Source organism: Ciconia boyciana, chromosome 2 (genome assembly GCF_034638445.1).
Source record: "Ciconia boyciana chromosome 2, ASM3463844v1, whole genome shotgun sequence".
Classification (NCBI taxonomy): domain Eukaryota; kingdom Metazoa; phylum Chordata; class Aves; order Ciconiiformes; family Ciconiidae; genus Ciconia; species Ciconia boyciana.
In genome coordinates, this window is record NC_132935.1 from 17871785 (window position 1) to 17897633 (window position 25849).

At 35.8% G+C, this 25849-nt stretch overlaps 1 protein-coding gene across 3 annotated transcripts in view; it reads left to right on the top strand.

Moving 5' to 3' along the window:
• CSMD3 (CUB and Sushi multiple domains 3) overlaps nucleotides 1-25849 on the top strand; it is a 782968-nt gene that overhangs the window by 202100 nt on the left and 555019 nt on the right. For all 3 annotated transcript variants that reach the window (XM_072852006.1, XM_072852007.1, XM_072852008.1), the window contains exon 5: nucleotides 10746-10953. In XM_072852006.1, coding sequence (XP_072708107.1) covers nucleotides 10746-10953 — 208 coding nt within the window. The remainder of the gene's footprint in view (nucleotides 1-10745; nucleotides 10954-25849) is intronic.

Here is a 25849-nt window from a genome sequence, read left to right on the forward strand (position 1 = left end):
GTACCACTTTAAATGCTTAAGTAATTTTCACATTCTTATTTTATACATTAGCATAATCCTCTTTTTGATAGAGCAGTGTCTCAATTACAGGTGCATGAATAATTTCTCTATGGTTCTGAGGCAAAACTGCAAAACCAGGTGTAAAAATCAGCCATTGTTAAACTCGTACTTTAATGCAGTTTTACTGAGAGATGAAAAAAAAATTTTTTAAATAGGAGATCCCTAGTAATTTTTCAAATCTCAAATAACATGTTCTTGATCATCTCTCATGTTTAGCATGCTTGGTTTAAAGACAAGACAAATTTTAAAGACAAAATTGCATTTCAAACTCATAGCAAAAATCCTTGTTTTTTGTAGTTATTAAAAATAATTAGAAAGAAAAATAATTTCATTTCAAATAGATGAATCGAAATATTTACTTTTAGGGTTTTTTTTCCCTTTTCTTTGCCTGAACAATTAACTAAATTAATTTCTGCTTTCCTCTGTATTCCATTTTTAATGAATTTACTCTTAAGCCCTTTGCCCCTCAGTAAGCAGTAAATATCAGGCTTGAGAACGATAAAATCTGAATTAATATCTTAATTTAGCATACAGAACTGCTAAGCTTTATTGTTTCACAAAGCAATTGGCAACAGTTTGATCAGCAAGATCTTTTCCTTTTAATTTTTTCTGTTGTGCTCACACAAGGAAGGCCTGTCCAAATATGTTAATTACCTTCTTTTGTTTGTAAGCAGTAAACCCACCAACCCATCCTCAATGTTCATTTTTATGTGAGAAAAAGATGTATTTCATTCTCTTTCTAGAAAACAGCAGTAAAGGAACAGTTGACTGATGTACAAACTGGTGGGTTATCTTACTTTTTTAAACATGCTTGTGAGTTAATCCATCAAATTTCAAGTCTTAAGTCTAGAAGAAGAGAAAATTTTAAAAAATGAACCACGTACGTACATTTTTAACCAAACAGCTTCTCACATTTTCCAAATATATAGATAATAGAATTCAGCAGACTGCACACCTTTCCTTTTTGTAAAAAAAAAAATCTATTTGCTTTATGTGCCAAGATTTTTCCAACGTTAACATTTTTCCTTCCTTCTTTATAGATAAAATAATAAATGAGATCCACTGTGCAGTGTTTAGTGGAAAACAGTTACTTTTCCTATCGATAACCCTTCAGAAAAGCCCAACTCAGCTAAATCACACCCACAACATGATGTTTTGTTGCAGGAAAAACAGCCAACTCTGAGGATCTCACTGAACTTTAATTTATTGCCAGTTAACACAAACATTTAGTTACCGATTCAGGATTTGCGAAGCAAAAGACGACAAAAACTTAAACAAACACTTAGGAAAAAGACCTTTCCTCCCCCTTCGGCTGCCTCAACATCGCCTCAGACCTTTCCTCCCCCTGCCGGTCCCCGCTCCCCTTGCTGCGGCCGCACCTCACCCTCAGCCCCGCCAGCGAGGCGGGGCGGGCGGAGGTGTGTGAGGTGACAGCGCCTGCTGGTTTCCTTTTTCCCTCACTAGGTTTCCCTCGTCTCCCACACTTACCCTTTGTTCGGGCATGGGTTCCTCCACGGGCCGCACTCCCTTCGGGCCCTCCCTCCTGTACAGGCTTCGGTGTGTCCTCACATGCACCTGCACGTTACCTCCTATGTTCCCCTTTGTGTCTCCTCCCATGCCGCCTCCTTCGGCGGCTCCTCTGTGACTCCCATTTTGTCACTCGGTGGCTCAGCGCCGTCGGTTGCGGAGCCGGCTGGAACCGGCTGTGACCGGCACGGGGCACTTCACGGCCTCCTCCCACACCGGTCACCCCCGCAGCTCCCCCACCAGTTTTGCCCAGTACAGGGCTCCAGGTAAGCACAAGCTGTGTGGGTGTTGGTGGTGTTTTCCCCGTGGCGTAGCTCATTTTTGTCGTTCTATCTCAAAAGAGGCAGGTTAGAAGGCAATTTATTCCATTTAACTTCTGCTAGAGCACCATTTAAGCTCCCAAGCTTCCTCACCTTTTTAGCTACAGATGCTATTATTTTTTTGCTGGCTGTCAAATCTGTATAAATTTTACAGCTATACTGAGCATACAAGTGCAGAGTGAAGGATCTGAGGATGTGAATCATGTCAATTTATAATCATCTTTGGATTTATTTGGAATTTAAAATCTGTGAATTTTACAAATCGCAACACAAAGCCATAGAAAATAAGGCTTTCATATGTCCTCAAGAAATGTTTTATGTCCCTCTCCTCAAAAGCTGGATGAATTTTATGTAAGTCATTAATGACAAATCTTCTGCAAAGCTATCCTTAAAGATGTTCGGTTGATAGATGTTTTGCAATCATTTCATTTAAATTTCTGAAAGCTGTAAGGTTATTCTGTGGATAAATTATGAGGAAAGGCTGACATTTTTTATTATTGTAGGTTTGTAGAAAAAGCCAACATATAAATGTTTCTCAGAAATTACATATATATGTATCTTTCATTACATTTGGACTTTTTAGAATGTATCAGGGTATGAAATGAAAATAAATGTAATATGCATTATACTATATATGCTGTTCTCTATACTTTAAAGACCTTTTATTCTTCAGACATTTAAAGACATTTATTCTCTGACTCTGAATATTAGATTATCGAGACTAAGTTAAACTAGCTGGATAACTATTTTTTATTTAGTGGGGCAAGAGCACCATTGCCAAGAGGCTTGCTAACCTAGTGAGGCAGTCTTTAAACTAGGTTTATCGGGGTTGGTGACCAAAGCTTGCAGGCTTATCGAGGAACAGGGGATGGGGGGGAAGCACGCATGGGGCAGGGCAATGAGGGAGTTTCTTGCACTCTTTTTGAGGAAGTAGGGTGACCAGAGACACATCTCAAACACATGTAGCCTGTACACAAACACATGTAGCATGGGAAACATAGGAAATGTAAATTCATATGCAATCACAGATCAATGACATTATTAAAATCACAGAGCCATAGCAGAACAGCTGGCACCACTGGGGTGCTGCAACAGACGTATACAGACTCTCCAAGAAACGTGGGTATGGAACAAAAGAGTAAGTGTAGTTTGTGGAAAGGAGGGAGCAGAGGGAACTCTGCTAGAAAATGGCATTGCCTATGGAGCTTTTTAAAGATATTTTTGTGACTGTCTATGTAATCTATTACTGTGTTCATTTGCAAATTTCATACTCAGATTATTATACTACAGACTTTAAAACTGAGCTTAACTTTTTAAGGGGCTTTCCATTTCAGCCCGTTTCCTTTCTGCTGCTTGTCTGTAGCACAGTCAATGAAGAAATGTAATAAGAAACACATTCTAAGTTGTTTTTTATGAAAGCAGTATAGGATATGCAGAAAATTGCAAAGCTGGAGCGTATATAAGAGCATTGGATTAAGCACTGGCCAAGTGTGACATTGGAAATTTGTGAAAGTTGCTGATGGATAAACCAGCAAATTCAGACTTGTGGAAAATTAAGTTCAAAATGTGTTATGAAGCTGCTTCTCAACACTGTGCTCTGTAAAAACAATCTGAGTGTATAAACATACAGATCTATAAAGGGGAAAATACTAAGCATAAAATGCTTGTATAGTAATAATATTCAAGTCAAGATAATTCTGATCTTCATTAAAAAAATCAGTAAACAATTCTACATAATTGTTATAGACATATTTTAAGACATTCATAATGAGCGCCTATTGAAAACATAAAAAACCCCTCCCTAAACAGTGATCAGTGGGGCTGCTATCTAGGTGAGATTTTGTATTTATTTATTTTTTATTTAGAGCTAACCTCTGACAAACTTTCAGAAGTAACAAAAAGAGACAAGGTCCTTGGGAAAGAAACTACCTTCTGATTCAGAAATGTTTGTATAACTTAAGTTACAGCTAAGATAGTGTGCTGCCTTTTTAATAGACAATAATGCTTGCTTTCTCATGCCAAGTTACTGCCTGGAGAAGATAATCTCATTTTCTTTACCCTTTACTTTGAATATGAAGGTAATTAATTAAAAATCCTATTTAGAAAACACTGGTAGAATTTTATAACAAAACTTTTTGTGTGTGTCAGAATTGAGATTACAGCTAAAGGGTTGTGGTTTTGGAAAAATATCAAAAAGTATTATCTGCATAATTAATTTCCATTTCCATTCTACTTTATTGCATCAAATAATCATGAGCTGTTCCAGAAGGATGTAAAAAGCAATACCTTTCATCTAGAAACATCTGAAAATACTTAGAATTATGCTTCACTTTCCACATAGTTATTTTATGCAAGTGGTTAATTCATTTTTAATGTATGATAAATATGGGGTGATAGAGTAAAGAATGACATTTTTCAGGGTCCCTGTTTCCTTCAGTTGCCCATCAGAAATCTTAACAGTTAGATACTAATATTTAAGGCAGCAGTTGAGCCTCAAATAAAATTCTGTAGATGGTTAGAGTTTGTGTAGACACGTATATGTGTGTGTGTTTGCTATGCAGAGACAGGTAAAGTAATTTTTCACCACACTAGTGGAATCAATAGTGTTATGTGTTTGCTTATATTAAAATCTTTTGAAGAGCACTGGAGTTTCTCAAAGAGTTGATTGCTTTCTAATGTAAAGATCTTTCATGATCTTCAGATGAAAGGTAGTTATTAACATGTATATTAAAGACCAATAATTAATATGACTGTAAAATGCTTTAAAGGGTGCGATAGAGTGCCAATTCCTTCAGATTGCGCAGTTAATTTGTCTGAAATAAGACTGTCTAAAATTTGAAAGAGCATATAACAGTGTGTCTGGGGTTGTACCTGAACTAGACTGTGAAGAGTATGCCATGAATTTTGTACAGTCTGTGTAGCCAAGGTCAAGGTACAGAGGGATTACTGCAGGTCCTCTCAGCTTTTCCTGACGGGTTTCTTCAAAAGTGGCTCACCTTGCTCAGAACTTTTACTGGCTATTGTAGAGATCATTGTTTTAACTTGGGAAGTTGCTATACCCTTTTTTTCCTCACATTATTTTCAAGAATAGATAACACGTCTATTACTCTCTGATGAGTTGAGTTATACACTTAAGTTTAACTGTTCGGCACACTATAAATGTCTAGATGGATAAGATTACATGACACATCATGTGCCAGATTAAAGCTTGATCTACCGTGCAATCTCATTGAATTCTCATTGAAATCCATGAATTTGCATGATCTATAAATCACTGATAACATTGCCTGTTTTTTATCATCTATCTTCTTGAAAATTACAGTTCAATATTTATATAACGTTATTGTGAATATCACTGAAACCTACAAGAATAAGCAGAAAATGAAATAAGACTAACTAAAGAAATATATTTTCAAAATTTATTATGAAAAAGGAACAGTGAACAGCAAACCAGGAAGATGGTTAGAAAATAAAATACAAAATTTTATGAAATTAATTTTCACCTGAAATTATTTCAATGTATACTCATTTCACATTAATTTTTTAATGGGCATTTAGTCATAATTAAAAAAAAAGCTGCATGTATTATGCATATAAATAAAAAACAGTCTATGCCCACAAAAAGAAAAAAACCCACCACCTCAAAACCTTTGTACTCTCATAATCATCGCTCACATCATAATATCAGTGATACTCCCTCTGCATAAGAGCCCTTATGCATATTCAAATATAGATCTTCATTTGAATTCATAATACTTTGAAAAGCTTTTCTAAGCCAAGTCCCCTCTTGCATATCACTTTGAAAAATCTTCCCCTGTCAGCATATGGTTAAGATCAGAGAAGTATGTTTAGAAAAATGACATCTTGGCAGTGTGCATATTTTTTGCATTTATGTCTTCATATCACATTTGCAAGTTTGTAGGTTAGATAAATTTTCCCAGTACGTGACAAAATAAGTTTAATTTGAAAATATGGGGTAGGAATTTTAAAAGTAGATTTTTTTTTTAAATGTCATCAGTGTTAGCTATGTATTTGTAATTGCATAATGTCAGATTCTATCAAGTCTTAACTGAAGTATTGTCTTCGGTTCCTGTGAATGTTTTTCTCCATATTTGGTAACTGGAAATTAAAAGAACAGGGACAGATAAACAGTTCTTTCAAGGCATTTAGGTGCGTAACTGCTGTTTAAGTATTACATTGTGATTGCAGTGATTGTAGTGTTAGGCACTTAAGTATCTTTGAGGACTCCTAACTCAGTGGTTTGACAGAGGTAATTCAGAGAGTTGCGGAAAGGCAGTGAAAGAGAGAGATTCTCAGGGCTTGGTACAGAAATCACTGCAAAGATTATCTTTCCTCTCTTTTTTCCTTGTTCACATATCTTTATTGGACTTCTTGCTCAGTGATGAAGATAGGCCACTGTTAGTCTTCATAAATGTTCTCTTACCAGTTATTCTTTTGTTTGTAATGTTTCATAGCTGACACCTAAGCAATTATGCTGTTTCAATGTGATAGAAATACAGGTGGTTGTGATGGGGTGACCCTGGCTGGACGCCCGGTGCCTGCCAGAGCTGCCCTATCACTCCCCTCCTCAGCTGGACAGGGGAGAGAAAATAAAACAAAAGGCTCATAGGTCGAGATAAGGACAGGGAGAGATCATTCACCAGTTACCATCATGGGCAAAACAGGCTCAGCTTGGGGAAATCAGTTTCATTTATTACCAATCAGGTCAGGGTAGGATAATGAGAAATAAACCCCAAATCTTAAAACACCTTCCCCCCACCTCTCTCTTCTTCCTGGGCTTAACTTTACTCCCAATTTTCTCTACCTCCTCCCCCTCAGCAATGCAGGGGGACAGGGAATGGGGGTTGCGGTCAGTTCATCACAGGTTGTCTCTGCCGCTCCTTCCTCCTCATGGGGAAGACTCCTCACACTCTTTCCCCTGCTCCAGCATGGGGTCCCTCCCATGGGAGGCAGTCCTCCACAAACTTCTCCAACGTGGGTCCCTTCCACAGGGGGCAGTCCTTCAGGAACAGACTGCTCCAGCGTGAGCTCCTCTCTCCATGGGTCCACAGGTTCTGCCAGGAGCCTGCTCCAGTGCGGGGTCTCCATGGGGTCACAGCCTCCTTTGGGAGCATCCACCTGCTCCAGCGTGGGGTCCTCCACAGGCTGCAGGTGGATATCTGCTCCACCGTTAACCTCCATGGGCGGCAGGAGGACAGCCTGCCTCACCATGGTCTTCACCAGGGGCTGCAGGGGAATCTCTGCTCTGGTGCCTGGAGCACCTCCTTCCCCTCCTTCACTGGCCTTGGTGTCTGCAGACTTGTTTCTCTAACATATTCTCACTCCTCTTGTCTGACTGCTGCTGCTGTTGCACAGGATTTTTTCCCCTTCTGAAATATGTTATCCCAGAGGCACTACCACTGTCACTGATGGGCTTGGCCTTGGCCAGCAGCGGGTCCATCTTGGAGCTGACTGGCATTTGCTCTATCGGACATAGGGGAAGCTTCTAGCAGCTTCTCACAGAAGCCACCCCTGTAGCCCCCCGTGCTACAAAATCTTGCCATGCAAACCCAATACAGTGCTAAAAGCTGATTGCACAGAAACAATTAATATATTTTATTTTATTTGTCAGGGTCTTAGGCACTATGACGTCTGTGGTAGAACTGCTGTCAACTTCAGTGTTTCTCAGTTTATTTGAACATCAATTCTTTTTTCCAGTGGCTTCACAACTTAAGGTACCAAACATTTTCATGGGGATTAAGGTTTGTTAGCCTTCTGCCCGATGTGAGCTGTTACCTATGAGGATCTGACTGCAAGACTGGAACCAAATAAAGCTCTAGTGAATGATATTGTAGGTGGAAGAATATAGGAACACAGCATAGTAATTCTGTTATTTATTGGGCTAATGCTTGCATTACAGAGACTAAGATGATATGTGATATGCTCTTGGTTATATTTACAGCACTTAAATGTAGTTAGTATTAATTTTATTTGTAGCAAATTTGCTACATGAATCAGAACAAAATACATGATGATTTGTGTGGGCCATTTTGCTGATGGTAGCAAAATTACATTTTGGCAAAAATGTCTAAACAGATGTGGCTTAGAAATAGTGGACATGCTCATTGACACAGCTTATGTTTTTAAACACAGTCACTATTTATTATTTTAAGTATTGCTAGAGTATAGCAATATTTTTAGTGAACAGTTTCTCTATAATTCATTTGTGAAAAACAAAAAAAATGAGTTCTGCAGTACAGTATTTTTCAAAGGACTTCTATTTTTGAGTCTGAGAGAAAGCTATTCCAAAGTCTTGCTTGATACTCCTAGTTTTCTGCTTTTAACTTGTTACATGAGCTGAAAAGCTATTTCACATGCCACTATTTGTCTTTCCAGTTTGCATAAGCTTCTGTAATTTAGCTATGAAAATTTACCTCTAAGAACTTTTTCAAATCAGTACTTGATAAAGCATATTTCAACCAATATTTAAAAATCAATATACAGATCCTTCAAAATCATTGTTTTAATGGACATTTTACTTCTGTGAACTAACAATTAAAAAATATTCTCCTGATTGCCCTTAATGCATGAAAACAAGACTTCATTATTACCTTTTTTATATTTTTTTATTCCTTTCACAGTAAAGGACCTGAACCTGTGATGAGGTTCCTCAATTTTGTTGTACTTAGTGGATGCTAAATGCACTGGCTAATTAGTAAGATTAAACCCAAGATATGTTTTTACTTTAGTTTTTCTATCTGGTCATATAATAATTTAGCAGAATTTTTAAGAGACAAAACCTGGTATTTTAAACTCCTAAACTACTGTAATTAAGAGGTTTCTTACAGTCATTAAAATTTTTCTTTCTGTTAGAAGTGAGTCATTACGTGTGTCAGAATTCTTTAAAGCCTTTGTTCTGTGCTGCTATACTCCTTAAATTTTTTTTTTTATCCTTGTCATTAATATTTCAGCAATATTGACTGTTTTTTAGGGTCTAGGGCAAGTTTTATTCATGTTAGCACTCCAATTAAGCAGAAAGAAGAATTGCTTTTCAGGTATGCTTCAAACATTTGGATAATAAACTGAATAAGTAATGCAAGACGGTATTTCCATCTAGTAACATGGTATTTCTATATAAGTTATTTAAAAGGTATTTCCATTTCTGAAAGTAATAACATTACATTCACTATCAATTTTATTAGCTCGCAGAAAAAAATTTTGATGTGAGAGCCTCAGAAACAACTTTTGAGTTAGTAGACATATATGCACCATTAAGATAGAAGATACACAACATCGGTCATGTTCTCTTACCTTACCAAATGAAATCTGTGAATCACTATTTGAAAATTGTTTTCTCATAGAATTAGTTCTGTTGGTGTTAGAACTGATTTTCTAAATCTCCAATATTTACCTTGTTTTTTCAGCATAAGATTGTGTGTTAGAAAAGAGAGCATCATTGTGTCAGTGTCAAATACTCTCTGACCAGGTTCTTTTAGATCTGCCACATGTGGAGGATGTAATGTTTAATATCAAATTTACTTATTTAAAGATAGTTGATGTTACACAGGACTTCTAATTTAGCAGAGTGATGCAAAATATATTGTATAACAACACAAACATAGGTTACACTTAGCCAAATACATAGCAATTGCAATACACAGTTTTATCACAATACCAATGTGATTCCCATTACAAGTATCTGTAATATGTTCACCATCATAACAGTGGGCATCTCCAGTCGCTAGAAGGAATACATGGGTTGAAGCCAGCTTGAGCCCCTTGCTCTCTTTGAAGTTCTTTTGTTAGTTGTCTAGTTTTTATACTCTTTGTTGGGCTGTGTCAAATATTCACTCCCCCCATGCTGGTCTGGCTAACTCAGGTAGACATTCACACTCTTAATGAACTCATTAAGAGAAACATTTCCACCACGAGTTAATCCACTCAGCTATCGATAGCTGTATATCCAAAATAAAGGCCACCCTCTGGTCCTCACTGTGTTGAGATAAAAGTCAGATTCTTTGCAACAGCTATGCTCAGTCACACCCTACATTATTCCCTGAACTTTATGGGCCCATCACCCTTGCCCATCTCCTCTGAGCCTTCTCCATTTTAGGGGTTTATTGGTGTATTCACAACCAATAAATAATGAGCTGTGATAATTGGTCAAATAATTTCACGATTATTCACATATTGTGAAAAATGTATCCCATGGTTTTGTTTGAAATACTTGATCTATTAAAACTTACACCCATTAAAATGACTCTGATATAAACATCTTAATTGTGCAAGTGTCTTGCATCTGACATTTAGGAAATCACCCATGAATGGCTTTGGTTTGAAAACTGATCAGCTGTTTGAAAATTGGAAAATTATTGTTAGAGAACAAACTTAAACATCACTAGATGTTCACTGAAATAAAATATGATAATACAATTAGCGTAAGATGGGTATGATCCTCATGCTTCTTTTCTCAGTATAATGTGACTGCTGCACATCATGCATCAGACTGCATATGATAGGGATTAAACTCAACTTGCTTTATGAAAACATTTTTGGTTAAAGCAAAAGAGGAAATAATGACATTTTTGCATACTATTGTAAAGTGAGTGAAACAGTGCTAATCAAAACAATAAATAGTAGATTGTAAAAATATGTGCTGGCACTAGTATAATAATTCTTAAATTATTGAAATCTGAAGCAATTACTTGTTAACACCTTAACTTTGCAGCAGCATTCCTAAATTTTTCACCTAAAAGGTAATAAACTTCTGTTCTCAATAAGAATATATACATTTCTAAGGGGTGATTTTAATGGCATTTATAATTTTTGTTTTAACAGCTGAGGATGCATGTGGAGGAACTATGAGAGGATCCAGTGGTATCATCTCGAGCCCCAACTTTCCTAATGAATATCATAATAATGCGGATTGCACATGGACAATTGTGGCAGAGCCTGGGGATACTATCTCGCTCATATTTACAGATTTCCAAATGGAAGAAAAATATGATTATTTGGAAGTAGAAGGTTCTGAACCACCTACAATATGGTAAGTCAACTATTGCAATTTTCATGTGGTAAAAAAAAAAGATGATGAGATGTGGAAGGATAACTTTTGTTACTTTTCCTTTTGTCAATAGATAGTCTTGCTGAAAACAACAAAAAAAGAGACAGTAATGATTGTTACTATGGCATAATTGGTGATATTTTAATTGCAGCTGTAAAATAATTTCCAAATATAAATCCAAGGATTTAACATTGAGTGAAAAGCACTGTAGGCTCATTCACCTCATTGTCTGTAAGTCTAACTGTTCTAACCATTATTGTATTAAAAATGCATATATTTAGAAAGAGAATGGAATGGACTGTTGTACTGGTAAGGATTGGTGGAGCCTTCAGGGAGTTACATAATGTCAGAAAGCAAATGGAACGAAGTCCTTTCAGCACAGAGCTGGGGGAAGTAACATTGGTCACACCTGTTGGGCACAGATTCTCTCTGAAGGAGTTTCTGTACACAGAACCATATACGTGGTCTCATTATATAATGTACTGAGGGTATGGCTGGTGTTACACTCATCTAGAAATTTCCATCCTAATCTGCGAGATACAACACCCTGAGCTGAGTAGGCACAGCACTTTTTGGTTTGGGTTTTATTCCAAATATACTACCTTTAGAGAAGATTTCTGTTTGTTTGTTTGTTGACTTAGCAGTCGTAGCAATGTTTTTGCTAGGCTGGCTTCTGCAATTCTTGATCTCAGTGTAGATGCATTGTGTAAAACAAGTAGAAGAAATAAAATAGTAAACAACCTCTTTCAAGATCAGGTTCAGTTAAGTAGAAAAAAGAAATGATACATTCTGTGGTTTTCTTGCCTGGTAGTTTTATGGTAACATAGCATCACACTACTCAAGAAACGTGAATGTGACAAATCCTTGTGTTTGCTATATTGTTTTAAATATACTGTTGGTTCACAAAAAAGAGGACATGTATAAACCCATAAATAACAGTGATGCTCTCCAGTAAAATCTTAAGCTCTTAACTGGTTCATAAAGCATTATGAGGGTTCTGCACAAGACAGAGGCATTTAAACAACAGGTAATACAACAGGTGGTTGGCTAGCCACATTAAAGTCAGTAGAGTCTTGTTTTCTTATTATCAATACAAAAAAATACCAAACATAGCATAGACCAAATAAAATAAATTATTTTTAATTTTATAATAAGAAAATATCCCGAATTAGATAACTACCTTGCTTTGAAAACATCAGTCTCAGTTTCTACAAGTCATGCTTATAAGTAATATTCCTTACTACTTCAGGGTATAGTAGAAGCCTATACACTAAGTCTCAGCTTTAGCAAATAGTATTTAATAATTTGAGTTAATTCATACTGCCACCTACATAGTTAATTACCTGTATTAGATTATTACTTAATTGCCATTGAGTTTTTTAAGCTGTTAAACTGAAATCTTTTGAACTAGCTGTCAGCTAAAATAATTTTTAAACAATAATTTATAATAATTCTTAGTGAGGTAACACCAATGACATACAGACAATATGAATCACTTGAATAGCTAAATGTGCATTCAGTTACTCTTGAATGTGTTTTATGTATTCAGTCATGAGCTTCAAACAATGATTTAATTTTTTTCTGCAAAAGGCTTTGGCTATATTTAAATGATATAAGATTACTTTATATATGGAAATTCTCATATTATCTGTTTACAAAACATAAAAATTTACAATGTTAATTTAATAATTGCTCATGTAGAGAAGCAGATTGAGAGCATATTCTTTTTTAGTTTGTTATTTGTATTCCCTAAATTAGACTGATGCATTCAATCATGCAAAAGTATCCCCCCCATATACTCGGAAAAATAGATTTGGAAAGCTTAATTAACAACAATTTGTTAATTATATTTAAAGTGGTAATATTTTATATCCCCTTAGACTACAGCTTGAGGTTTAGTTCATGATATCTTAGTTTATAAAGTCTACACAGAAGTATACTTCTAAAAGTAAAACCAGGCTCTTGATCTTTCATTCTAGAAAACAAATAGTACATAATTTGTGAAATTACTAAAAACATATTGGTTGATCTGGATAGTAAGTAGTATTATAAAATCATTTCTTAGACATTTTGTTGCTTTACATGACCATTACACCTATTGATTTAAAAAAAACCTCAAACTTTTCTTCTTCTGCACATCTGCTGTGTAACAAAATATCCCTACTTTTTGGTTCTAAGTAAAACAGTGAGCTAAAATATACATCAGGTTGATAGTCTGGGGTTATCCACGAGACAAGACTTGGAATTCTTCATGAAGTGCTAACTTTCCATAGTCTTCCAGTCAGTCATTATAATATTTCAGTTATGCCAAGTCTTTCCTTTAAGAAAATCTTGATAGGCCATTTTTATTTAAGTAGTAGGAAAAAATTGCATAAATGCCCTTCAGGGGTTTTGTTGTCTGATGTCAAGGGCTAATTCCAACGTTTGGTAACTTGAATTGAATGAAGGTTGGTTTTTTTTATTTTAGAAGTGAAACTGAGAGAAAATGATTAGTTTGAAGAAACTATTTTCCCAATTTTTTCTCAACAAAACAAAAAACTGAAAATAAATGAGATCTAGTGAAATGTTCCTTTATGCCTAGGTGAAAAGTTAGTGTTTGAGACATTCATTGGTGAAAAAAGTAGCAATGTCATTGTGGGATAATTTATCCATCATATGGAAGTTGAGAGTCAAATGTTCTGAGAGTATCTGAACATGTAAGAGTTTTCTAATGCTTGCCTCTAGGATACTTTGGTTGGAATGTTTCAGTCTCTTATTTTGCTGTTGGTCACTTTTAATGGAATATTTAATAATCACTGAGCAGAAAACTGGAATGATTCTCTAGCCCGGTTTGACATGGGTGTCCTGGATTCCAGCATGTACTCTAGTCTGAATTAAGACAATTATTAAGACTCTAGTTAAATTGTATAGACAAGGTGGTAGAACCTCCTTCCCAGAATACTCTATGAACGATGTGCTTAGAGCAGTCTCCTGATGAGAGCGGATGAGGATGGAGAGTATATATTTCACAGTCTTAGGCAAAGACATTAAATCTGTATGTTCTGTTCCTTATTACCAGCTTCATTTACCTGTTGTTGAAAAACAAGTTGACAATTTCTTCTCCTACATGTTTGGAGAGCTTGGTTATTAAAAAAAAAAAAATTGACAAAGTTATTAGACTAAATTGAACTTGAAATGATGATTAGTTTGAATTAACCAATACATTTTTGGTGGATAGACTGGAAAATGATAGAAAATAATGGTTGTCATAACGTACGTGCTTAGAGCTCTCAATTCAGAGAATTATTGCTGTAGTCTGAATAAGGATCACAATTTATTTTCAAAGAACACATAATTATGCAAATTTTTTATTATTTTTTAACATGAAGGTGTGCATTAATGTGAAGGTGTTTTGAGAGTGTAGCAGTGTCTCAAATGTTGTAGGGAAAATGTACTTCACTTCTACCATGACAGAAAAAACCCCCAAAGTTTTCAGCTCTGTTCTCTCTGGGTAAGAGTGTAATTCTAAGAAAATCTTTTTGTAGTGTTCTAACATTTGCCCTACCACTGGCATGTTCATACAAAATAATAGGACAGCTAAATACTCTGTTATCAAAGATAAATTTGAAATATGATGCAATTACTCCTTTTAAAACAAAATAACTCACCTCACTTCTCTCTTACTGATAGTGTATTCTTGGGTATTTCAAAATGTTTCCTATTTAATTTTCCTAAAGTGTAAATCAGGCTTAGAATTTTCCATAGTAAATTGAAGTATTATGTTGTCTAGACCATCACTCTGTTTCTGATTTTAGCCAAATTATAATTTTTTGTATAAATCTAGATACAATGTAAAATGATACATACTGAATGAAATTTATGTTGGTGAAACCATAGGCGATTTATTTCTATTCTGAAATATATTTAAATATTTAATTGTTTGATATTGCATATTTTGTGCATCATATCAATTGCGTTAAAATAGACAGCTGTTAGAGAACAATGGCTAACAAAATGAATTTCTCCCTTGCAACAGTGGTTTTGCACATTTTTTCCCCAACAGAAACACTCCCTTTGCATTAATTTTAAATATTCCGTGGATAATGACATTACGTTTTGTGAAAAAATCTTTCCCTTAACTTAGATGCAACAAAAAAAATCCAGTTTTAAAAGGTTTTGTCTGAGGTACTTAAAACTCTTTTGATCTTTATAATAAACTTCTTCAAGATAACCTGTTAGCTTAAGACTCCCTTGCGGATTGTATGGATGAGAAAGAATAAGAAACAAAAATGTGGGTCTTTGGGTTGCCAAATCAGAATTTATTCCAAGTAACTAGTTATTTGTTCCTTATCAATTTGGGTCTATCCTTGACCTGGGAACATTCCTGATGAACTTTTCCGTGGATATGACGTGTTTCCATTCATTTTTTTATATTGTGAACTTTGTTTACTCTTCCGTATAGCACAGCTAAGGACAATTTAATGAGCACACTTCATTAATTACAAATTTACAGCAATCATAATTTCCCTGTAAGAGTTTTGTGAAGCCATTTCTCATTTAAAAAAAAAAAAAGATTATGATTCATGAAGGCTGGAAGCTCAGATAAAAATATGAGAAAACATCTAGTCCTAAACAAATAATATCAGCGTACTGATTGACCAGTAGCTTTAAACACAGTGTTCTTGAATTTCATAGTAGATTCTCTTTTACATTTTGTAAGAAGATAATTACATTTTAGCTTCAAGTGTTGTTGTAATATTGCACTTGCTGGCTTTTTCTGAATCCAAGCTTACAAACTCTGTTAATGAAGTTTTAAAATATTAGTAGTAAGTTTAGAAAGTGGTGAAGCAAATAATATAGTGTTTTATAGAGAAACAATATGCTTAAATAAATATTCATAGCAAATAAACTTTATGTTAAATAAACTAATGGTAATTTACCTCTTAATTAAATAAATTTCACAGAGAAAATAATAATTTTATAAAGTTTTGGTGATGATGTAGCATGGTATTGCAGTAGCATCTGAACATCATTAAGAATAGACATTTTGGATCAGTAAATGTTTATATTTGGAGTTCAGTGTCTGATAGTGGCAATAGTAGCTGCTTAGGAAAAGAGTAGAAGACACCAGGATGATATGGTGTGCTCTTCCCCCTTGTGTAGACTCCCAGCTTCTGTAGTTAGTGATTTAGGAACTTCTTGATCCAACATTTGCCTTAAAATCGTGTGTTAAATAACTATAAATAGATCTTTCTTTTGTTAATTAGTCATTCTTCAATGGTCATTCTTCAGGATCCTCTGGAGAGTAGTAAATGAGGGGTTTTTTTAATACCAAGCAGACTGTATCAATGAGTTCGGTGTTATCCACACAATCATGTATTCCTTAACATAACCTTAATTGATGTGTCAGTCATAACTTTCCTCCACAGAATCTGTATCATCCCTTTCCTTTCATTCATCTCTATATATACAAATTCTCTTCCTTTTTACCATTTTAATCAATTCTCTAAAGTAATGAAGCATATTGGCCTGTGGCTTTCTCTTCACTTTGAAATAACTTAGCTCCTCATTTTCGTCCCCCGTCCTGGATACCTGTTCATCAATGTTGTGTGAGGATCTGTTTTCCTCAAGATTCCCCTCTCCCCGAGACTGAATCAGATACACTTGTGGGATCAATATGTCCTAAGTTCCACCTCAGCTGACAGTATGAACAAGAATATGTTGGGCTTATTTTCATTATTCATAATGTAGCCATTGATCAGTATTCCAGGATGGCACTAGGCATTTTGATAGCATCACACATTTTCACACGCTTGTAGCCTTTATACCACGTTGTAAAAACATGACCCTGGAGGTTTACAATACACCTGACAACAGCACATTACTTCAGACATTTTGAGCAGTAAGAACAGAAAAAAATATATCTTAGAACAATGGAGAAGGGCCCAGAGGAAATTTTGTCCAAGCGCTACCGAACCTGAATGTTGCCCATTCACTCTAGAGGAGCCTTAGGTAGTGTCACTCTGCATTCATGGCCTGACGCCCTGGGATCATTCCCTGGGACAATTGGTTTCAGCATGACAGGCCTCCTGTAATATCTAGAATACGAAGTCTCTCACTCTCATATTCCTCAACAATACTTTTCCTAAAATATACGTGGCATCTTATGTGCCATTTCCATGCCTTTGCTGTCATTTGCAATTTAACAATGGTGAAAATTAGTATTTCCTGACTCTTAATCCCATTTTACTAGTGCTATGAAAGAACAAAATCATAAACATTCAGTCCTTTGCAGAACTTGTAAGCAATATTAGTGAAGAATACATCAACTAGTGCTAATGAAAAGCAAGGTGAGGATGAGCAGACAGATTACAGTTATTATGGAAAGGGTTTTATTTTGGTTTTTTTTTCTGGGGGGGAAAGATGCAGTTAATTAATTTTAGACATCTACACAGTAATTTTTAATTGCTAGTTCAGTTACGATAGAAATTAGCCTTCAGGAGGCATTTAAAAATTAAGTATACTGTTGTTGATGATTAACCTACAACAGATGCGTGCATTGACACAACAGGTTCTCAATCATATCTTTATAACAAAGCAGTTATTTGATTTATGCAGCCATCCAATGTCTGAATAGGTTAGATTTATTTTCAGTCAATGTACTTGATCAAATAATGCCCATATGTAAGGCTACAGAGGGAAACCTCTGTCTGACATAAATGTGGCAGCACAGGGATAGACAATCACACCTCAGTAGTACAACTACCGATGGAAATAATAATGTGTTGGAGAAAAAACCAAAACAGACAAGGCGAGAAGCAGAGGTGCTTATAAGTAGAGATTAAAATGGGGGGAACTCAGGCCTGGTGATTGTTTTCTTGAAAAATCACTTCAAATTAGAAAGTGACAAGTAAAATTGTTTCTTTTTTTACTAATGAAGGCTGTTGACACTGCTTTAGATATTATTACTGTTTTCTCACTAGTTATTATACAAAGTTTTTAAATCTGTGCTTAATGCTCAGAGGAAGGACTCGGGAAAGTAATGTTTACAAGTAATATGGTCCTAATAAGGATGTTAAATGCCCCAGATGATAGATGGTTTGTAATCTGATACAGTTGAGTTCAAATTTAAAGAATAGTGGCAAAATTTGTACTGCTTAACACAGGAAAAATGTCTTCAGAAGAATGTTGTGGTTGTTGCCAAATGGAAAAAAGTATTCAATTAGTATGGCAAACAAAGTGCAGTCATAAAAACCTGCTGAAAAGTGATTAGCAGAGTATTTGTTTACTGCTAGTGGATAGAATTAATTTTTTATTGGATTTAACTGCAAAAAAAAATAGATGTAACTGCAAAAAGCAGCCAAGTTTTGGAGTGCCTGAGTCCTCCCCTTCTAAAACAGGAAACAGAACTTAACAGAGATAATGCTTAACTCTAGAACCAGGGTAAGGCAGAAAGACAGTAATAGGAGGAATACTAATGATAAAAATGTTGTCTGGTTTGAGTCTTTGGTAATCCATGAATTGTTCATTATAGAGTTCATCCTCTTTTTCTGAAGGACTGAGAACAGAAATGAAGTGGTTTGCTTTCTTAGAAACAAAAGCTTTCCATAGAAACCACGTATTTCTGTCCTTTAGTCTTTGCCTCTGTGGTTTGATTTTGTACGTGGCAGTTCAGCATTTTGCCTGTGGCATTTCCATGGGGTAATTCAGAACAGTCCAAGAAGCACAGTGCATTCCATAATGTGTAGGGTCAGGCCGAATGGTAGTTAGGAGGGGAATTTGTTACAGAGCTTGTGGAGGTTAATGGCATGTTTTTCATTGTTCTGTTGTGTGATTCCGTTTGGTAACCATCACTTGAAAAGGACTTTGAAATGACTTTATATATGTGGTACTCTCAAAATGCTTACTGAAACATGAAAAAGATTTGAATCTAAGACAGGAAAAAGGTATCAAATCACATATTTAACAGTAGAGATGGAGGCTTCTCTGTGTTATTTTGTACTATTTGTTCTTGTGTGTTTCTGATGAAATAGAAGGCCCTTTCATGGTACCCTGTTCTAGTGATTTTTTTCTGCATTCATTTTTCAGGTTGTACTTCAAAGTGTAGCGCACAAACATGTCTCAAACTTTTCAAGCAGAATAGACACGTGTAGCCATGAGTTCCATGATGAAAATCTTCATTCTGTCACTTAACAGTAAAGACCTTGAAGACTATGGTTATTTAAAAGACTTATTTAGTTACTTTGTGACATTTACAATAAATAGACTCAGTCCTTAGTAAAGGGAGAATCTGACTTTAAGAAACTGTCATATCCATGGAGATACAAGTCAACCGAAGGTGTAAATTAAGAGTTTAATCCTGGAATTCAATATGTTACGTACACATCTACATAACTAGGTTGTAAGGGAACACAAGACAGAACGATAGGATCTTATAATCAGGATAATTCAGCGTGGAAGGGAACTCAGGAGCTGTCTAGTCCAACCTACTGCTGAAAGCAGCCTCAGATCTGAGGTGAGACAAGGTTGCTCAGGGCTTTATCCAGGCTGGTCTTGAAAACCTCTGAAGATGGGGACTGCACAACCTGGGTGGGCAACCTTCTTCAATGCCTGACTGTCCTTGCGGGGGAAAAAGCTTTTACTTTTTTTTCCTATTTGGAAATAATTGTTTACAGTCATAATCAACATGCAAGAATTTATTATCTCCAAACATCTCTTTGAAGTCCAAACATCTCTTGTGGGCTCTTTCTTCTTCACGGATAGGCAGTGGTATGACTTTCCTTCTGGGCAGGTCGGCTGATCTGGGCAGTCCTAGCTCATGAGTTGAAGACACATGGGATCATGTTGGAGTCCTTCCTTCCCCTGGCTCATGTTGTCCCACTCATCTTATAGGGGATGACCAGAGTCATGAATCATCCTATCTTCCTCTAGACTACAATAAGCTGAAGGTTATCTGGTATATGTGACTTATTACTATATAATCAAGTCAAGCTTTGGTGAGACAACTATTTGTTAAATTACAGTGTGTACTTGTGTCAGGCATGGAGTCAAACGTAGTCACAGAATCACCTTGGCTCATTATGATACAAATGAACACTACATGGCCACAAAGTGATACTGCTTTTGAAAAAGTATTTCCACTCTTATTTCCAGCTCACCCCTTATCTTGTGTTGACTCAGGCATTTACATAGTCACAAAGGAACTGCACCAGGAAGTGATACAGATGAAAACTAACTTTTTTTCTTCCTGTTAGTCAGTAGGTAACACAAGAATTGAAGAGAACAGTGAGGCACAGGGAACGGAAGACTGGTTCTTGAAGGAATAGGACCACTTTATTGTCAAAATAAAGCCTAAACTGTTTTCCTCTCAGGTCCTGTAGATTGAATGACAGCATCCATGCAAGGATTTACTTTTTTTTTTTTTTTTACCTTATGTGCAGAGACTTCACAGAGTTAGTTTATTTCCTTTGTATTTTTCTACTGTATTCTTAGTTTATTGTATTCCTGTGTTGGTATAAAATATTTTATTCTGATTAAGGTACACAATGTTAGGAAGGCAGTATTTCATTGTTGTTGTTGCAAAAAATAGTATATCCTGGTGGTTAAATGCATTTCTCTTAAAGAAACATTTCTGAAGCTGTTCCTAATTTCTTACCTTTCCTATGTTCATGAGTACTGCAAAAGTGAACATTTGTAAGCCTTATCTAAAGATAAATGTTTTCATTATTCTGATGGTACTTTTTAATATGTATGAAGTTATTCTCATCTGGAATCAAACAGATATCCACCAGCAGTTTTCAAATGAGCAGTTATACACTGGATGGGCTTTTTACATACATTCTTCTCAACAGAGATAGAATTATATTATATTATGTCCCAAAGTCTTACCAATGTTCAGAAACAAATTGAAGAATAATTCTCATGAATCCTTATATGGTAGAAGAGTACTCGGGTTTTTCCACCATCCCTCTTGGGCAAAGATTTACTGACTATCGTGTTTATGCTTCCACGGCCCCCTTTAACCCTCTTTGGATGGAGCAGCCCAGAGTGCTTCCAGTATTGCTTATTTGTAACTCTGTTTTGTGGAAACCAGGTAAATAATAGTCTAGACCTAGGGTATTTTTCTAATGAATACACAAAAAAGGTGATCAGTAATAAAAACAAATAAATGCAAAAACATCTGGAGTCTCTGACTCAGAAGTTTCTGGAAAGAATACAGCTAGGAAGGTGGCTTGATAATTTATCAGGGAACACTTTCACTGTGCTTACTCCAGCAGAATACTGCAGTTGTTTTGATGTGGTCATTTTTTGTTGTCTCAGGATGGCAATTGCTGGAGTAGTGAGGGAGACTGATTGCTCATGTCTTGACTGAAACATCAGTGACTGAACTGGCAAATCTCACAAGTAAGGCTGAAACAGCCGTATTTTATGCTGCGTGACTTGTGTGGTGGGAGAAAGGGTATTACACATAAAACAGAGGATAACATAAATCTCAAAACAAGGCAGGGAAAAAAACCCACAACCCACCCACAAACCAAAAAACAACCTAAAACCAAAACATATAACTGTTTCATTTGTCATTCCAGAGTAATTAAAACTTCACACTTCCTTTTCGTGTGTTCTGAGTCTCTGCCATGATCTCTGTTTACTTTATTCAGCAAAGTAAGTGACGGGCTGTGGGAGAACAGTAATTCCTGCAGAGATAATCCAAAATCACTCTTGTTTCTAGATTCTGGATGAAAATAATTAGTATGTTTTGTACATTGAGTAAACGATATGCATTCATAATTCCATCTTTTATGTCTCAGGCCATAACAGTCAAAAGTATAATATTTTGCATACATGAATGAAACCCTTTGCGTTCATGAATAAATCCTGACAATAAGATAAAGCATTGCTTATATGGGACCTACAGACGACTCAGAACTTCAGATGCTGCTTCTTCTTTTTGTCATTATCCATCTGTTTTCCCTGTGAAAATTACTTTAGGTGATTTAGGGTGCAAATTCACTTATAAAATTAACCAGTAACTAAACCAAACCATTAAGCATCCTATGAACCTGCTAAAGCACTTTCTTTATTTTAAAGATCGACACAATGTCAAACCAGTGTCAGAGCAATTTTTAATAATTACATGCCATCCAATATGCAGGTGACCTGTCACAACCCACAGCTTCCTCATCATGACGTAACAGTCAGTAAAAAAGAAAATAAGCCATTCATGTATGCTTACTGTATGTTTATTTCTTCTGCATACAGTAGGTCATGCAAGTGAAAAAACCACCAAAATGCAGCAATCTAAGCTTCAAAAATGAGCCTTGAACAAATGACTTATTTTCACCCCTCCCCACCCTGAAGTTAAAAAAGCCTATTCAAATAATTATGTCAATTTCAGTAAATATTGTTATCCCATAAACGTTTAAACTGTTTTTAAGGTTAACAGTTTTAGGTGTTTCCAAATGAAATACAAAGAATTTTCATCATTTTGAAACCCTGGGGGTAAATTCATCTAAATATATTTTAAAAATGTAAATATTTGAAAGTCAAATGCAATTTCCCTGTGATGTAATTCCTGAACCACTGTCATGGTTTAACTCCAGTTGACAACTAAGCACTACACAGCCACTCGCTCCCTCACCCTTGGCGGGATGGGGATGAGAACTGGAAGAGTAAAAGTGAGACAACTCGTGGGTTGAGATAAAGACAGTTTAATAGGGAAAGCAAAAGCCACGCATGCAAGCAAAGCAAAACAAGGAATTCATTCACTACTTCCCATGGGCAGGCAGGTGTTCAGCCATCTCCAGGAAAGCAGGGCTCCATCACGCATAACGGTTACCTGGGAAGACAAACACCATCACTCTGAACGTCCCCCCCCTTCCTTCTTCTTCCCCAGCTTTATATGCTGAGCATGATGTTATATGGTGTGGAATATCCCTTTGGTCAGTTGGGGTCAGCTGTCCCAGCTGTGTCCCCTCCCAGCTTCTTGTGCGCCCCCAACCTACTTGCTGGTAGGGTAGCGTGAGAAGCAGAAAAGGCCTTGACTCTATGTAAAACATCCCTGTATTATCAACACTGTTTTCAGCACAAATCCAAAACACAGCCCCATGCTAGCTACTATGAAGAAAATTAACTCTATCCCATCCAAAACCAGCACGACCTCATTAATATTCTGATACCCTATGTCACGATAAGTATAATAACATGAGAAACAGTACAGAAAAGTGAAAAAGGATGGAAAGAGATACGGAAAAGCATCTATAGGAAGAGGAATAAAATGGGATAAAGCTTTTAAATCTTGAAAATAAATAAGTGAGACAGTATATGAAGGATTCATAAAATTATGAATATTATATGTCAGGTAAATAAGGAACATTCATTCTCCATTTCTTACACTAAAATAAATAGGAATGCTCAATGATTTATCAGGCAGAAGATTTAAAATAAAAGGTAGAACTTTCTGTAGCATACATAGTCAAGTTGTGGAAGTCATTGGCATGTGATGTTATAGATAGAAAATTTATAAATAGGTTGAAAAATGGATCAGAAATTCATAAAAGGAAAATTTATCAAAGGGTATTAAACATAAAGGCCTGCTTGAAGGGCTCCATTGAAGAAGCCTGCAGTCCATAAAATTGCTGGAAATTGTGATGATGTATGAAGAGATTAATCTCATTCTGTATAATCACAGTTTCTGACACTCCTGGTTAATTATCTGTTTCTGCTCATTGTCAGAAATAAAATATTAGTCTCAGTGTATTTCTGATCTAACACATCAGTACATACATTCTTAGATACCATCAAGGATATGATGGGTATTATACAGGGTACCAGTCATGCCAGTAAAAGATTTTTGCATGATTTATATGATTATATGAACCAAATAAATGATCATAACTGAGATGTATCAGGAGTAACAGTTTTGCATCTGTAAAACATTTTGGGGACTGAAGTTCAGAACTTGTTGGTTTATGTTATAAAAATATTCTGCCTTCATTTAAGGCTTGTGATAAAAAAACCTAAAGCTGCCAAGTCATTATTTAAGGCTTCAGCAAATATGGAATCTAATATTTCACCTGGCATTTTCTATGTTTAATCATAGCCAATGTTAAGATGTGACCAATACTTTTAAAGTAATTTTTGTCTGGTTTCATTTTCCAGCCAATTAGGAATTCTTATTGGATTTTCTTCCCTCTGCTAAAAGCTTATTCATGAAGATATTTATATATCTTGATTAAGCGAACTCCTAGTCTTCTTTCTTGGCTAAGATATTTCTGGATCTTTCTGTGTAAAATCCAGTAAGTTGCTGGAGCCTTCACATCTCTCAGTCAGCCTTTTCTGTACCCAAACTTGCAGCATTGGACTGGTATATTTGAATCAGCAGAAAAACTACCTACCACATAGTACATATTCTCTCATCCTTGAAGCGTATAATACAGGTTCTGACATGTGGATATATTGCACTGCCGCACAACTTCTTTTCCCCATTATTTTTTATGTCAGAGGATAAACTTTTACCATCATCTCTGTTTGCTGAGCAAGAACGTACTGGTCTGCATGTCCTAAGTGAAGTTAAGGATAAGGTGAAGGACTGTTGCAACAAGGCTTAATTTCTGTTTAGTAGCTGACACCATGTCTTAAAAAAAACCCCAACCAAACAACCTCAAACTGAGGCTTCCAACTTTTTAACAAAACTTTCCAATTCCGTATAACTTAGTGAATTTGAGATTCAGTTCCAAAATGCAGGCATCTTTGCTTGTTTGTGTGTTTTGGGGGTTTTTGGGGGTGTGTGTTTTGGTTGTTTTTTTTCCAGATGGTTAATTATAATAAAGGGGCATTTCCTTAAAAAGATGGAATTAAGGAAGTGCTACAGTGTTGAGTGCAATTAAAAGCAGAGTTCAGCTCCTCTGGGAGAGAAATGAGAGATGATTATGACAGCAGCAAAGGCTAACAGTCCTTAGAGTATTATTTTTTCATTCAGTTTTGAATTACAAATGAATCTGCTAGCAAGACCTTCCACAAACCTGTTAATGGATTTAAACTAGCTAGCTGAAAGTTATGTTTATACTGAAAATTTTGCTAAACATGAAACTATAGCTTTTGCTAAATGTTCTGGAAATTATTTTTATTACCGTAGTTATGCATTAGGCATTTATAGCCATACATTGCAATGCTGCCATTCCATTTGCTTTTGGTGACTTTGGACACAGAGTCCCCAAAACTGTGAAGCAGAGCAGTACACTGTACTATTCTGTTCTAGAAAGTTTCAACACACAGAAATAAAGCTTAAATCCCCAAGCTTGTGATTTCAATGATGTGTTGCTGTTTAAAAACTAATGCAACTCAAGTTAAATTAAAGCCTCATCTATTTAGCATAACTATTCCTCTTACCTTTTGCAAAGCTTGTTACTGATACAGGAAAAAGGTAAAAATGGACCTGGTGGTTGCAATTGCCTAGTTCAGTTTACACAGTGGGGTCCATAGTACTTTGCAACATATCCTGTATTTCTGGTCTCTAATTTTCCTTTAGTTGCATCCTGAAACATGGGACATCATAGATTAAATTTTAGTGGGTCATAGTTCATGACAGGAGTATCTGGCATGGTGTTCAGACTCAAAACCAGTTGATGAAGACCAACTGGGTAATTCAAGAGAATATATATATGTGTTTTCCATTAAAAAAGATCTAGGAACATACACTCTCAACTGAAGTCTGTGACTAACCCTAAAAGAAATTAGAGTTAGCAGTAGGATGGCATTGGTATCTGCCAATGGGGAGAATAATATGGCAGCCAGCAAAAAAATTGGTATTTTTTAAGGTATTGCATCAAATAGACAAAAAAAGGAGGTAGAGGTACTGTATCAAATATCTGGTATATATATTTATTTACATTAAGTCAAT